General features: G+C 43.1%; 1 protein-coding gene and 1 long non-coding RNA gene across 2 annotated transcripts; one reads left to right on the top strand and one right to left on the bottom strand.

Moving 5' to 3' along the window:
- Positions 1 to 2295: 2295 nt before the first annotated feature.
- On the bottom strand, positions 2296 to 13530 carry ANKRD1 (ankyrin repeat domain 1). Its single transcript, XM_053388682.1, has 9 exons — positions 13413 to 13530; positions 10034 to 10213; positions 7670 to 7807; positions 7471 to 7578; positions 6526 to 6624; positions 5868 to 5966; positions 5597 to 5695; positions 3823 to 3921; positions 2296 to 3328 (listed from the first exon to the last, which is right to left on the bottom strand). Exons 1-9 carry the CDS (start codon positions 13437 to 13439, stop codon positions 3218 to 3220), a joined length of 960 nt encoding a protein of 319 aa, XP_053244657.1. The 5' UTR covers positions 13440 to 13530; the 3' UTR covers positions 2296 to 3217.
- LOC128414035 (uncharacterized) lies at positions 3915 to 9439 on the top strand. Its single transcript, XR_008330563.1, has 2 exons — positions 3915 to 4073; positions 4319 to 9439. It is a non-coding gene; the product is annotated as an uncharacterized LOC128414035 (long non-coding RNA).
- Positions 13531 to 15455: the final 1925 nt, after the last annotated feature.

A 15455-nucleotide genomic window follows, 5' to 3' on the forward strand; every position in this document is an offset into this window, starting at 1 on the left:
GCAATTTGCATTAGGTGCCACGCAACTAGAGTGGTTTCCACTGCTGTTGCTTCTACGTTTTTAGCTGTTTGCGGAACAGCAACAAACCTGCTGCACCACTGGTAAATTTCAATGTTTTTCTTTAGCGTGGTCTGCCATTTTCCTATCTGCACCTGTGGATGAGTGTACTATCCATTGCCTGATGTATTTGTGTCCCCCCCCCCTCAGAACTATTTGAACATGCACAATGATTGTTTCACATCCTAAGCAAGGGCATAATAATGATGATGATGATGATGATTTATTTATACCCCAGCCACTCTAAGCGGCTCCCAACAGAATATTAAAAACACTGTAAAAGATCAAACATTAAAAACTACCCTAAACAGGGCTGATTTCAGGTGTCTTCTGAAAGTCAGATAGTTGCTTATTTCCTTAACATCTAATTGGAGGGCATTCCACAGGGTGGCCGCCACCACTGAGAAGGCCGTCTGCCATTGACTAACAAGATTGTTGCCTACGCATATAAGACACAGCTTACTTTCTGCCCAGCTGAAACTGCAACAGCCATCTTCACCTTGACGGGAACAAGAGAATTAAGACTTGGCTGGTGCTTTCTGTCTCATTATCTTGGAATGTCTATTCTTCCACGTCATGCCCTTTTATCTTTAGTTTCCTAAGGCAAGTCTGTAATTGGCTTTCTCCCCAAAGGTGTGTGAGGGGGGAGAGAAGTTCGAAGAGCTTTTCTTTTTATTGCGTTAAATTAAGGGTTTGAATTTAAAGGATCTGCCCATTATGACACTAGCAGAACTGTGCTCTGGAACACAGGTTGCCGTCTAAAGGAGACAGAGTGGGGGAGGGTGGGCAGAGGCGATTTCATGCAGAGAAGCGATGGTTAGCAGAAAAGTTCTGCTTTTCTTCCGACTAGGATCCAAGGCCAGAAGCAAGCCTTCCCAGGAGGAAATCAAGTGAGGGTAGGTCAGGCTTCCTCAGCCTTGGTCCTCCAGATGTTTTGAGACTACAATTTCCATCATCCCTGACCACTGGTCCTGCTAGCTAGGGATCATGGGAGTTGTAGGCCAAAAACATCTGGAGGGCCGAGGTTGAGGAAGCCTGGGATAGGTGGTTTTGGAAGGGAGTGCTCAGCCCTGTTCCTTCTGCTTCTCCACTTTAAATTGCCCCTAATTCTCCTCTCAGCACCAATGTATGCTCTCTCCGAAATTTGTATATTCTAGCACATGGGTTGGGCTTCCCTTGCATCTAATTAGATCCCCAATAGCAAAGAGTTTGAAAGGGTTTGCATTGCAACTACATTGTGTCCCAAAGGCCTGCTCGCTAGTGCCACTAATGATATTATTATTATTATTATTATTATTATTATTATTATTATTATTAGATTTAATTTCATTTATTATATACTGCCCTTCATTGGAAGATCTCAGAGCGATTCACAAGATAAAGGAATGGCTGTATGTGGGCTGTGGCCCTGAAACTCTCACCAGGAATGCCAGCAAATACCGTCAGGATTGCTTATTACCAAAGTAGCTTCAGGTGTTGCTGTTACAGCTTCAAAAGTATTTCATATTTATTTTGCAACTGACGTGCATCGCCGCCTGAAACTCTTGCCTTGGCAGAACTGATTGGGCTTGGCTTTGATCTCTGAGTAAACTAAAAATCATTCAGAAATGTTTATGTTGCAAAGTGTGTGTGTGTCCTCTTGCCACTGACTTTTCCTCCTTTAATTCAACTAAGATGCTACTTGAGCTTTATGGGTTATAAAATGGTCTGGTGGTAAGTTTCTATAGAATCCGGACCTGAGCTAGACAGTGGGAATGGTTTGGGATAGGGCTGTCTTAGTTCCCTTCAAGTCATTGAGAAATGTGACATTTGAAAATTCTTCCCCGGCCTCAGAGTTAATGACTTTCAGGGCTCCTCTAACAAAGAAGATGGTATCCAATTTTTCATCTTGGTTGAAACGTGTGTTGAGTGTACACACAAACACATGGGAGAAGGAAAGTACACCCTCTTTGAATTCTATAGTTTTCCACGAGGACATTCTGGCTTTATTTTTGTTGAATAAATCATGGTGTAATATGTCATGTGTTGTTGTTCATCTGAGGTTGTATTTACCTAATTTTAAGAGCTGCTAAGGAACAGATTGTTGTTGTTATGCCCTGATACGTAAAACCACAGAATTCAAAGAAGGTGTACTTCCTTTCCCCCATGACTCTTACCTCCAGCATCTTCTATCCCTCATAACATTTTCAGATAAAGAAATAATACATTCTGGTAGATTAAAGTGAGCGGTTCTGTTGCTTCTTTTAAAACATTTAAATAGGGTTTAATACAAAATGTACATAAAGAGCCATACAAATATACACTACCATTTGTTACAATATCGAGCTTCGACAGTAACGGCAACTTTTCCTCTTCATCTTTGGATTCCTCCTCTTCGTCTGCCCAACTTCCTGTCTTGAACACTGCAGTTTAGAGGTAGCCAATATGGCGGCCTCTAGGGGTTCCTAGACTCCCGATTCCCACCAGCCCCAGTCAGCATGGCCAGTCGATGGAGTTGGTAGGGAGGTTTAATCCCACAACACCAGGACAGTGCCATGTTGGCTGCCTCTTGTGTAGTTCAGATAGCCTGAATTAAAAACTTCCGCAGAAGAGCAGAGCCCTTCCTTTTTTTTTATTCCACTTTGCTTTCCCCTTTCTCACTACTATTCTCCAACCCTCTGATCTTTGCTTTTTTAACAGCTTGCTCTGACAATAGCAATTCAGCAGAAACCGGGTGACAATAACAAATACTGCCTATCGAAAGAGGGTTTAATGGGAAACACTGCTAATAGGCTCTGAAAGCCTGTTGGCTTGTGTGTGGTTTTTAAAGGGGCTTAATGCTCCTGACTGGTTCAGATTACCACATTAGTAAGATGGTCTTTTTCTATAGAACAGCAGTACCAACATGACTTACTGAAAATATCGGAAAAGAAACACTATGGGAGAAATGATGGAATAGAAATAAATAAACCAGCTTGATATCAGAGGCTTCTCAACACTCGAAACTGCCTTTGAAGTATTTCAGGACCCTCTTTTGGTTCCTTGTGGCTTTAGCAAAGGCAGCAGGACAAAATGCTTGTATTCTGTGAAGGTGGCGGCATTTATAATGCTTCTGCTCTTCACATTGGTGATATCTTGCTTTTTGCAAGGAAATTGTCCAGTCCATTGACGCTTTGAGTCTTCAGAATGTGTCTATAGGGGAGCTCTTGTAAGAGTTCTCCTTCAGGCTGTTGAATATTTCTTTGGTGCCATTTTGCCACTGCAGAACAAGATCCATTGGAGTTTTCCCCTCCTGTGGAGGAAAGTTAGGGAAACGGCATTAATTTTTACCCCCTTGAAATGTCATCATTGCTCTCCTCTGTTTCTGTGACTTAACTTTCTGCAGATGTGGTAGTGGGAAGCTCTCTTAATAATGACTGCTTATGCCTCTTTGAAGTGACAAATGCATCAACAATGTCTTTCTGGGTGCATGTCAACTTTGAGGGTGTTGCATGGGCAATGAATGTGCACCCCCCACAGACACTCATTCCATTCAACAAGTGCATCTTTCTTGCCCAATAGCACCTATTCCTCACAACCAGTCAATTTGCTAGCACAAATGTTCAAGACTAGAAAGTGAATGTGGACAGCAAAATCTATGAACGTGGAAACCAGCAAAAGTTAGATGCAATCCAATCCTACTGCGGTCGTCTTGGTATTTTTATTTTAGTAGCTAGTGCCCTGATTTTCTTTATAAACTCAACAAGGCTTACTTAGGAAAACAGCAAAGAGTTAGGGAATGCTTACCGCATTCTTCATGTTTAGGTTGGCACCATACATGATCAGGAGTCGAATCATTTTATAACGATTCAGTCTCACTGCATCGTGCATAGGACTATCTCCTTCCTAGAACAGAGGAGACAAAAATGAATATAATGAGCTTTGGGGCTCTACTGGCGTAATAGTGAAAGTACTCAATAAATTACACCATCATCTTGCACCCAATAGTGATAATGATTATTATTTAAGTGTGCTGTTGTGAAGCTGAGTTGAAATGGGTGGTTCAAAGGAATGTTAAGTACTATTGCTATTCTCTCCCTGAAGTTTCCTCCAAGAGATCACAATCACCTGCTATTTTACCACACTAAAGACACTAACTGAGCAATGGGGAGCCCGTAAACTGCAGGTGTCATTGCACCTCCATCATCCCTCGCTCTTGTTTATGCTCACTGGGGTTGGTGGATTTGGGAGACTATAGGGCTACAGGCACCAAATTCCTGCAATGCACGTTCCTTGAAAACAGACCAGCATGCTATAGAAGTGATTTGTGCTGTATTATAATAATTGTATGGGACGCGGGTGGCGCTGTGGGTTAAACCACAGAGCGTAGGACTTGCTGATCAGAAGGTCGGCGGTTCGAATCCCTGCAACAGGGTGATCTCCCGTTGCTTGATCCCTGCTCCTGCCAACCTAGAAGTTTGAAAGCACGTCAAAGTGCAAGTAGATAAATAGGTACCGCTCTGGCAGGAAGGTAAACGGCGTTTCCATGCACTGCTCTGGTTTGCCAGAAGTGGCTTAGTCATGCTGGCCACATGACCCGGAAGCTTTGCGCCAGCTCCCTCGGCCAATAAAGCGAGATGAGCACCGCAACCACAGAGTCGGTCACGACTGGACCTAATGGTCAGGGGTCCCTTTACCTATAATAATTGTATTATTTGTACCCCACCCATCTGATTGTGTTGCCCCAGCCACTCTGGGTAGCTTCCAACATATCTAGAAACATAAAATAACATTAAGCGTCGAAAACTTCCCTAAATAGCCTTCAGATGTCTTCTAAAGGTCAGGTAGTTGTTTATCTGTTTGGCATCTGATTGATTGGAGGGCGTTCCACAGAGCGGGCGCCACTACCGAGAAGGCCCTCTGCCTGGTTCCCTGTAAGTTCACTTCTCACAGTGAGGGAACTGCCAGAAGGGCCTCGGAGGTGGACACGTCATACTCATTGACATCCCTCTGAGCAGCATTGTGAGTCTTGCTGCTTATATATCCTGTGCATGTAGCCTTGTGGGGGGAAAGGCTTGTACATCCACTTTCCCTTCTACTGCATGGGAATGTTGTTTGATAAGGCTTGCCCTAATAAAAATGTCATACGGAAAAAGCAAGCCCCATGGAAATGGACCTTCAGCTGAAAGGATAACCTTGGAACACCACCACCCAGGTGTTGCTGGGGTTGCCAGATCCCTTTAGCCCCATCTTGCATAACTTAATAGTCAGGGATGGTGGAATTTACAGCCTGGCTCACACATTTGGAATGCACTTACCTCATGGGTAGGCAAACTATGGCCCGGGGGCCGGATCCGGCCCAATCGCCTTCTGAATCTGGCCCGCGGACGTTCCATAAATCAGTGTGTTTTTACATGAGTAGAATGTGTGCTTTTATTTAAAATGCATCTCTGGGTTATTTGTGGGGCATAGGAATTCGTTCATCCCCCCCCCCAAAAAAAATATATAGTCCGGCCCCACACAAGGTCTGAGGGACAGTGCACCGGCCCCCTGCTGAAAACGTTTGCTGACCCTGACTTACCCTGTCTTTGGCATTGAGATCTGCTTCACAGGCGATGAGGTGCTCCCCACATTCGTACTGACCTGTCCTTACGGCCACATGTAGAGGACTGCTGAGCAACTGGTAGAAAAGGAAGGGCAGGGAGAGGCATAATCAACAGAAGCAGGGCAAGGCATTCTAAAGTGAGAAACAACAAGCTCGGATCTAAAAGGGCCTCTTGTACAAACAGCTCGCAAATCCACTTTTAACTTTTCCCACCTCAGTTTTTCAAACGGAAATAATAATAGCTTACCTTATCTCTAGCATTCCTGTTTATTCCTTTGTTCAGCAAGTACTTCAGGATTTCCACATTGCCCCCACGGCAGGTCCAATGAATAGCAGTGGATTCAAGCTACGCCAGAGGAAAATAATAATAAATATTTGTCAACTGGTTCACATATGATGTGAGTTTTCAGCACCTAATTACTCATGTCCTGATGAGTCTTGGCCACTAGACTTGTGCCCGGATATTGTTGATAAAAGTTTTATTACTTTGGGAAATAAAAAACTTTATTGAAAAGAAAATCCTTGTGTCTGAGATAGCAGGAGGTAATACAGTGGTACCTTGGGTTAAGAACTTAATTCATTCTGGAGGTCCGTTCTTAATCTGAAACTGTTTTTAACCTGAGGTACCACTTTAGCTAATGGGGCCTCCCACTGTGCTGCCGCTGTGTGATTTGTGTTCTCATCCTGAAGCAAAGTTCTTAACCCGAGGTACTATTTCTGGGTTAGTGGAGTCTGTAACCTGAAGCGTCTGTAACCTGAAGCGTCTGTAACCCGAGGTACCACTGTAGTGGTTCCATCTGCAACAGGCTAGGCATGGCTTATTGATGGTTACAGTGAATGAGTAGCGAACGTGTGTCTGTGTGAACCACCCCAAGGAACTCTGCATGTGTCCAATGAGCACTTACCATATCCTGGAATTCAAGGTGGGCTCCTGCTTCTACTAACTTCTCCACAACTGCCAGGTGCCCTTCTGAGCATGCTCTGTGCAAGGCTGTGCGCTTGTACTGTCAAATGGAATAGTCATAGTGTGGTCAATTTTAACCTGCAAGGCTTTGAAATAAATCATACAACCCTTAGCATGTTGAATATTCAAAACACTTTACACATAAATTAACCCCGCCCGTCTCACCCTTACCAAAACAAGACATGCACATGTAAGGTTTTACATTTCCTTCTCGTGCCTTGCTAAACTTCCCTCCCCCTCGTTTAAATTAAGCTCCTGAAGGCAAGGCCTTCTCTTTCATTACCATGTATGGTGTCATGTACAGATATGTATACAATGCCAGATAAATCATAATTTCAGTCTTTTGTTAACAACAGCCCCGTACGGCATTTATGTACTTAACTTGTTTAGTTTTGTCAGTTTATAAGCCACCCTTCAGTAACAGTAGGCTCTCTTAGCTGTACAATTTAAACAGCATAAATTCATGAAGACAAAACACGACAAGCACAAGGAAATAGATTTTTGATATTGCTTGAATGCCCATTTAAAGAAACAATGCTCCCCTGTCTTAGGAGTTCAGAATACTTTAACCGTGAAAAGTGTATCTGCTTCAAAAGGTAACACTGACAGAGTGGTGGTGGATTTTAAATGTAACCTTAAGATATAATTTTTAAGGAGGACATAAAAACCTCTTAAAAGCTGGTTTGAGAGGCATTCATTCTCCCTATGGAGGTCTGGAAACAGCAGTGGTTGGGGAGAGATCAGGCTCTTTAAAGAGAGAACCTTCTTTACCCTCATCAAACTACAACTCCCAGGATCCTTTGGGAAAGCCGTGACTGTTAAAGCTAAGATCAAAGATATGCGCCTTATAGTAGATCTGGGACAGAAATTGATGAACAAATCATACCTCATCACAAACGTTTGGATCTCCTTTGTCTGCCAGGTATTTTTCAATTATTGGCATCTTGTTCTCCAAGGCAGCCTTTAAAAATGTTGGAACATCCACGGGTTCAGTCTGATGGAGAGCAGAAATAAGAGTTAGTTCAGTTCCATGTGGGGGAACCCCATAAAGGCAGCAGAGAAGACTATTTTGCCCCTGAACTTACTATAACTTCTTGCTCAGGCTCCTTTACAACGGGCACTTTAACCTTCTTGAATTTTTTTCTCTTCTTCAGCTGAATGATTTTTTCAAGATCTTCCAAGCTCTCAAGTTTTGGTCTCGCCTCTAATTTCTTCTTCTTGATCTGAACAACAACAACAACAACAAAAGCAAATAAAAACATAAGAAAATCCCTCCTGGATCAGACCACTGTTTTATCTACTCCAGCATCCTGTTCTCACAGTGGCCAACCAGATAGATGCCTATGGAAAGCCTGCAAGCAGGAACTGAGTGCAAATGTCCTGCTCCCATTTGTGAATCTCTGCAACTGGTATTCAGAGTCATACAACTTCCAATGGTGGAAATAGACAGGGCTTTTTTCCCCTGCCAGAACTCAATGGAACTCAGTTCAGGCACCTCTCAGGTGGGTGCTATTGCCATTCTAAGAGAACAAGGGAACTGTTCATGGTGAGTTCTGGCACATCTCTAGGAAAAAAGGCACTGGAAGTAGCCACTGTGAGTGACTGCCATGAAATTAGAGCAATATGAGGAACAATAACATTAGCTTCAACATACAATCTCCAGGGTCCCTTGGAATCCCCTTCAACATTTAAAATAATCAGAAAAGGCGTTACTTCAGCTACTAATACTACACTAATCTCAATACACCAATTCAAATTTAAAGATACCACTTGAAATTCTGCTGAAAAAATGCTACTAGTTATTTAAATGTAAGACAGATAAGTGATTAAGGAACCATCCAGACATAACACAGGGTCACATGTTCCTTAGAATTTATTCTAGTTATAAATACGTGTCAGCCTATATTTAAAGCACAGGCTACATCTTTAATGTAGAGTAACAACCCAACTTGCTTTTCACAGAACAAGGTGATAAAGAGTGACATAATTTACACCCCCAAATGTAGAATGATTGTTGCTCTGACAGATTCACTGTTTCTCCTTTTTGGAGTGATTCTTGATCAAGTCTCAAGTTGAACCTTCATTGCAAAAAGTGTGTTGGGCTGGGGAAGGGGCGGTTGATTCAAAACCCTTTAAAACCCATGTAGAATTTGGATCCCCTTAAACTTAACCCTGTTCTGTAATTCTTCATTTGAATAATCCATCGCCAGGGAAGCTGTAAAATGCTAAATCACCAGCTCACAATAATCTGTTACTTCAAAGGAAAAGTCTGTGGATTTAAATTCCAGTAATGTATTTCCTATTTTCATATATCTTTGAGGAAGGGTTGGTGGAATCTTATTTTTATTGCCCACCTTAAAATTTTGTTCTCATTGAGGAAGATTTTTAATAATGTTGCCATTCTTGAAATGATGGGCATAATTCTGCTGGCACTGAACCAAACAATTGCAGATGACCTTATCTTATAAACGGAAGGCAAAAATGTTTTTAAGGAGGAACACCCAGGTGTCCCAATATGTCCTTGGCATGCGAGGGGTGGGATAACACATTATTTGCATGCAGAAAGTCTCAGTGTGAATTGTCTCAGCAGAGATGGGTGAGAAATTTGATTCACATTTTAATGCAAACTGGCCTATGTGCAAACCAAAACACAAGCTATCTTTACAAAATTGTACTTCTCTGAATTTTCACAGCAGTTCTTTTGTAATTCATACATTAAGACAAGTTTGCATATTTTCCTGAAAATAACATATAAAATGCATTCTGTTGGGGGGAGGATATGTATAGCAGGCAAAACTGCATGGAAGTATATGTATAGCAGACAGTTACATTAAAGTGATAAATTTTTATGAGAACATTTTTAAAAATATATATAAATCACAAATTGATGCAGGTGGGGAAATGAGAAAATGAAATTAACAGATTTGTCCATCCCTAATCCCCAGCATCTCCAGTGAAGAGGTGAGAAATCTGCCTGGAGACTTGGGTTTACTTTTTGCTTCAAATACCGAAATGTCTTGGTTTGTCTCTAATCCATGGCTTTCAGCCATAACTGGTAGCCATTTTCCAGATTTTCAGAGAAACCTTTTCCCCAATCCTGTAGTTTGTGACACTCTTAGCTGAATACACTGAATATGTAGAGTGTGGGTTTTTTTTAATGTAAAACAGGTGTATTCCCTAGGGAGTTGTGGCCTATCCCTTCTAATTTCCTCTCATTCCTGGTTTTCTAGTTATAATTAGGATATGTTGAGTCCCAGTTAACAACATATTGGCAATGTAACAAGACCCTGGGGGTTGGGGGTGGGAATCTTTCTACTGGTTCCCAGTGTACATCTATCAGGACCTTTCTATTTTACTAAACTCCCTTCTTAGTTAGAGGGCAGACCACAGGAATTTGAAACTTCAGAGCTCCAGAGGTGCAAAAAGATATACAAGAAACACAATTTTACCTCAGCTTCTAGCGCTTTCTCTTCTTTGTAGGTCAGATTGTGTCGTGCAACTGAGTGGTCCGTGAGGGTCTTCAGGTCCTCTTGTTTCTCTAACCTTACAGCAGCTTCATACTCTCCATTTTTGAAGTCCTCTGGGAGGAAATCTCCTGTCTCTCTACCGTCTGCCTTTTTGCCTGTCACCTGTCAAAGGAACAATGGCTCAAGAGTGTCAATGCCTTGCTTTCTGACATATTGAGAAGCAGAGCTAACACGTGAGGACAGGGCAGGCAGCCCTCGAGAAATACTGAGGAAACGGAGGTGAAAATGATGGCTCAAAGACAGGGTGCCTTTTCGGAAAGCAATGGGCGAGTTGAAATCATGGCACTGAACATTGTTCATCTGATTCCAAATGCTCAGGGAACAGGTAGAAATGTGCATAGCCCAGCATCTGGAAAGGAAAGCTGTCAATTTAACACCCTTCGCATGACCCAGAGACGGCTTTGTAAGGTTTGTTGATGGAGGGAAAGATGTATTCAGGGGAGATAAGAAACATGAAGGTCAGAGGCAAGGAGGAGGTTGAAGAAAGGGTGCAAAGTAGGAAGTGGACCAGAAAGGGAAAAAAAGGTGAGGCTTGGGGAAAGGGCCTGAGAAATGAGTCAGCCACCCCCAACCTGGTGCCCTCCAGACCTTGCTGGACTCCAACTCTAATCGTCCTCAGCCAGCATGGCCAAAGGTCAAGGATGGTGACAGCTGGAGTCCAGCAACCAGGCTAGAGAAGAATGAAATAAGGGAGCTGAAGCAGGCAGCTTGGGTTATCTTTAGCTTATAGCACTTACAGTGAGCTCTCTGCCATTTGGGACAGGAATACAGGAATGAGAGGGAGGACATCAAGAGTTACTGAGGACATCAAGGTTACTGAAGCAAGTGGCCCAACAAGACAGTGGTCTGAAAAATAAAGACTTGAGGATGGGATGGGCATTGCAGGCTTGCAGGCGGGAGAACGGAGAAATCCAGGGGAAAGTAAAACTGGGGTAGAGCCACATATTTGGGCTTAGGGGTAGGAGGGTCTGTGAACTCCACAGATGAAGGAAATGGGCAGGCAAAAGGAGATTTGGGTGCTGTGGGCCAGGGGTGCATTGGGTTGCTAAGTCTAAAGTAGGGCTAGCCAACCTGGTACCCTTCCGATGCTCTGGACCTAAACATTATCACCTACTATGCAGTCACCTCATAGAGAATTATCATTGTACAGTTATCCCTTGTTGTACTGGTTGGGGCTGATGGAAATTGCCATACACAACCTCTGGAGGGCTTTCCTTGATCCTAAGGCTTAAGCCCAGTCAGGACAATTGTCTTAGCTGTGCCATCTCCTGTCACTGAAGCACTGTTGACCCGGCAACTCTAAAAGGACACCGAAGGCCCAGAAGCAGTGAACGATGGCAGGCTGAATTTCACATATTGATCGGAACTAACCAGACGCTTATTGGGCTGCAAGCATCTTGTAACCATCTGGTAACTGGGCCCTTGGAAACAAATAGGCTGAGAAGTGAGTAAGTTTAAAATGGAGTTCTCCATGGTGGACAAACGCTATACAAACGACATACATGGATGCAGCAGTATGCATATGGATCCAGGTACAAAATTTCTCCTGTCTTGTTAGAAACAACTAAGTAAATCTGTGGCCTCAGGCATTCTGTACATCACATTTAAAATCAAGTCTTTTTCTTTCCCTGTTGGAAGTGTGCTGTGTGTACAGTAATCAGGCAGTACGATGCATGCATTGGAGCAAGCTAAAGATAGTTGCGACTACATCTCAGTGAAATCAAGGAAGCAAGTTAGATGCATATGACTAATGTATGTTATTCCTGACTAACTTTAGCTGGATTGGGGATGGTAACTGGGATTCTGAGAGCCAGTAGGAGTAAGCCCAAGAGCTTACTGAAACCCCTTTTTAAATCATTTTCCCCCCACCCCAATTAATTGGCAGACCTCTATGTCATCTGATTCTGAAATTCCTCATGTAGCATTTCCAAACTTCTTGCTTAGATGTATTTATTTGTTACGAATCCGCTTTTATTTGAGAATCTGATCCAGCCCTTCCAGGGATCAAAGTCTTAACAGTTCAATCCTAGGCATGTCTACTCAGAAGTAAGCCACTCATCTGACTTGCTGTGAGATATTTGTGTCTGGGATAGCAGCCTTGATCAATTTTCATTGACTTAAGTCACTAGAGAGTTCAACAAGAATTATCGCGTCCTCAAGAACAGCTTGACAAACATCCCCTCTAGCAAAGTAGTGAACTCAGTAAATGTCTCTCTTACTTGACAGACTGGGCAACTCCTGGGTGAAGCGGATACTATAATGATAGGAAATGCACTCATTGGACCTTTTCAAGAACGCCGCGAGTCCAAAAGAATCCTGCCTTGTGCTTGCTTCTTTCATTACTAATTCCTGTCATCAATAGCAGTTATGAACATCAGAGGTGAGAAGAGGCCTATTAAGCCACTCAACTCCTTTTGGCTCTTTATTATCCTGCCCAGAATTGTTCCCAATTACTTCTGAATCCAGCTTGCGTGCTTGGCACAGCTCAAACATAGCTGGAAACATGCTCACGAGTTTCTTTGCCTAGATGTTAATTTGGATGCAGCTGGCAAGAGTTGAATCACATGTAATTTATGAGATTAGGAGCTGCAATCCATCCCTGTTCCCAGCACAGATAATAGTTATAGTTTGTTTTGAACCACCTTGAAGGTCCCATTGGATCAAAAGATGGCAAAAAAATAAGCAGATATTCCTTCCTTCCTTTATTTTGTTTTTTTCTTTAAGAGTCCATTGTATCTCCTAAGGTAGAACCATCTCCGTTTTTCTTACATGCATAATGATTTACAGCACATAATCCGATTTATACACTCTGGGACTACCCTAAAGTTAGACCATTTTCTTCAGCAAAGATGCTTAGTATTTCATTAATGCTTCCCCTGTGTTGTTAAGGCATCTCACACGTCATTTCAGTCATTGTTACAACTTTGTAAGGTAGGCCAACAATATTTACCTTTTGATATAATGCAATAAAGGCTTGAGACTATGAGATACCAGCCTTCTTGAAGCCACCAGCTGTGCTGAGATTTGAAATGGGTGGATTTTCAGCTCTTAGCTCATGCTCTTAACCACCACACAAACTCACCTGGGCAAATTACATCCCAGCACAATCTGCTCAAGTCATCATGCATGGCACAGGTTAAAACTACCACCAAAAGAACAGCCAAGCTTCTCTCAGTGGTATAAATCACCGCATTAATAAGAGACAATTTGCAGAAGAATGTAATACCCAGCGCACAATTAAACTGGACGCAGTTGAAACCTTAACACAGCAGTTACTATGAAAGGTGAGTTTTGTACCTACCAGCTCTTCCACTCTCAGCATCATCATAGTTGCTGCTGCTGCTTATCGAAGAAAGATAGTGCTCTCTTTGTGTGTGTGTGGTGCTCCTTTAAGGATGGATGCCTCCTCCACCCAAGGCAGCTTTACTGAGATAACGCCAATCTAGTTTAGCTTATATATTGCTGGAAGAACTTCTTTGGAGTGAGATAATCTTCCAACCTGGGAATCCAAGTACGCCCTCAGCCCCGCCAGCTCCGAGATAGGTGCTTTCTCATTCCAGGCATGTTAACTAGCCAGATCTAGTGTCAAGGGGCGGGAGGGAGGGGGAAAGGGGATGAGTCTTGCAGTGTAACCGGGCTGCATATGTGAATCACTGTGAAACGCAAGAGCTTCATTCCATTCGCAAATGACTACATAGCTCAGCAATGCTAGCCATTCTGTCTGTCCAGCGCCCAGTAGGACAGCTGTCTGCAGATACCACACTGTATCTCGCAAGTGACTTTCACATGAGCAAGAGACTCTGGGCGGACGGGACGATTGACCCAGACACTGAGTTTGCAGCATCACTTTCTGATAAACAAACATGTGATCCTTTCGGTTATGGGAAGCCATTCTTTTCATCATTTTCTGTTCCTGGATGGCAAATAGTTTCAGAGGAAAAGGGCTTTTCTTTTCCTCTCCCTCCGCTCACCATGACAGCACTTGTCTATATTTGTTGGAAGAAGGAATTCTCCGAAGGGATTATGAAGCCAGAATGATGTCTCTGGTGCTAAAAAGGCTCAATGACACGATAAGTTGCCATCGGCGCAGGAGCTCAGAACCCGCCAGCTTTGCATTTTTTCTCCCCCTGAAATCTGTCACTCCTTATAAACAGAATAATGAGTGACAATCTGTGGTTCGAAAAGGAGACGGGGGAAATAAAATTAAACCTTGAGTGGTGATGACGTCCGTTGGAAACTGGAAAGAGAGGAGGACCACAACATCCTCACAAAGTTGCCCCAAGGTGGTGTTTCGGGGAGGTACAGTTGTTGGCTTTTAACTATAAGGAAATTGTACAAGATGTACCACCTGGTGAAAATCAGCAATAGCTAACTGTCCCGTGAGCCCTGAGGAATATATGAATATATGAACTTTGAAGTTAGTCCGTACCCCTTCAGGTATATTCATTCATTTATTGCTTTTATACATCACAATCTGCCCCAAAGTACTTGAGACAATGTACAAACCTAAACAACAAAATACTACGTGCTTAATAATACACCAGGTTGCTTTGTGATGTGTGCTTCGGTTCTAACAGGATTTCCCCTTACCCAATGGCAAAAGCTTTTGCAAATAAATAGGTTTTCCCTTGCTGATGGAAAGTAAATTCAGGTTGATCGGTGCAGATAATAATAATAATAATAATAATAATAATAATAATAATAATAATTTATACCACGCCCATCTGACTTGGTTTCCCCAGCCACTCTGGGCGGCTCCCAACAGAATATTAAAAACACGATAAAATGTCATGTGTGAAAGGGGGCCCTTCTTTCTTGGTCCTCCCCTGAGCAGCAGTTGTTGAGTGTGGCCACCCCCAACGTTCTTGAATATGTATACCTGTGCAAAGTTTGTCTCTGCTGCTCTGTAGGCCCATCTCTGCCTCTGTGCTGAAGAGGCCTGAGGTCAGGACGAAGGAGCCTTGTTATCTCTCAGGTGCTCACAATGAGCTCTTGCCAGTGTTACACCGGGAGTTCCAAACCAGCACTGTTTCCAGGGACATTGATACTGCCGCCAAGTTTATTGGTGCTGGTGCTGCCACCGTAGGTGTAGTTGGCTCTGGTGCTAGCATCAGGACCATATTTGGCAGTCTTATCATTGGCTATGCCAGAAACCCTTCCCTGAAGCAGCAGCTCTTCTCCTATGCCATCCTGGGTTTTGCACTCTCTGAGGCCATGGGGCTGTTCTGCTTGATGGTGGCATTCCTCATTCTCTTTGCAATGTGAAGGAGCCGGATGTGCTGCCTGTCATACGCTCTCCTCTCTTTCCCCCCTGTGTTTAGTCCAGTGTGTACGACAGCCTGAT

Source organism: Podarcis raffonei, chromosome 5 (assembly GCF_027172205.1).
Source record: "Podarcis raffonei isolate rPodRaf1 chromosome 5, rPodRaf1.pri, whole genome shotgun sequence".
Classification (NCBI taxonomy): Eukaryota; Metazoa; Chordata; class Lepidosauria; order Squamata; family Lacertidae; genus Podarcis; species Podarcis raffonei.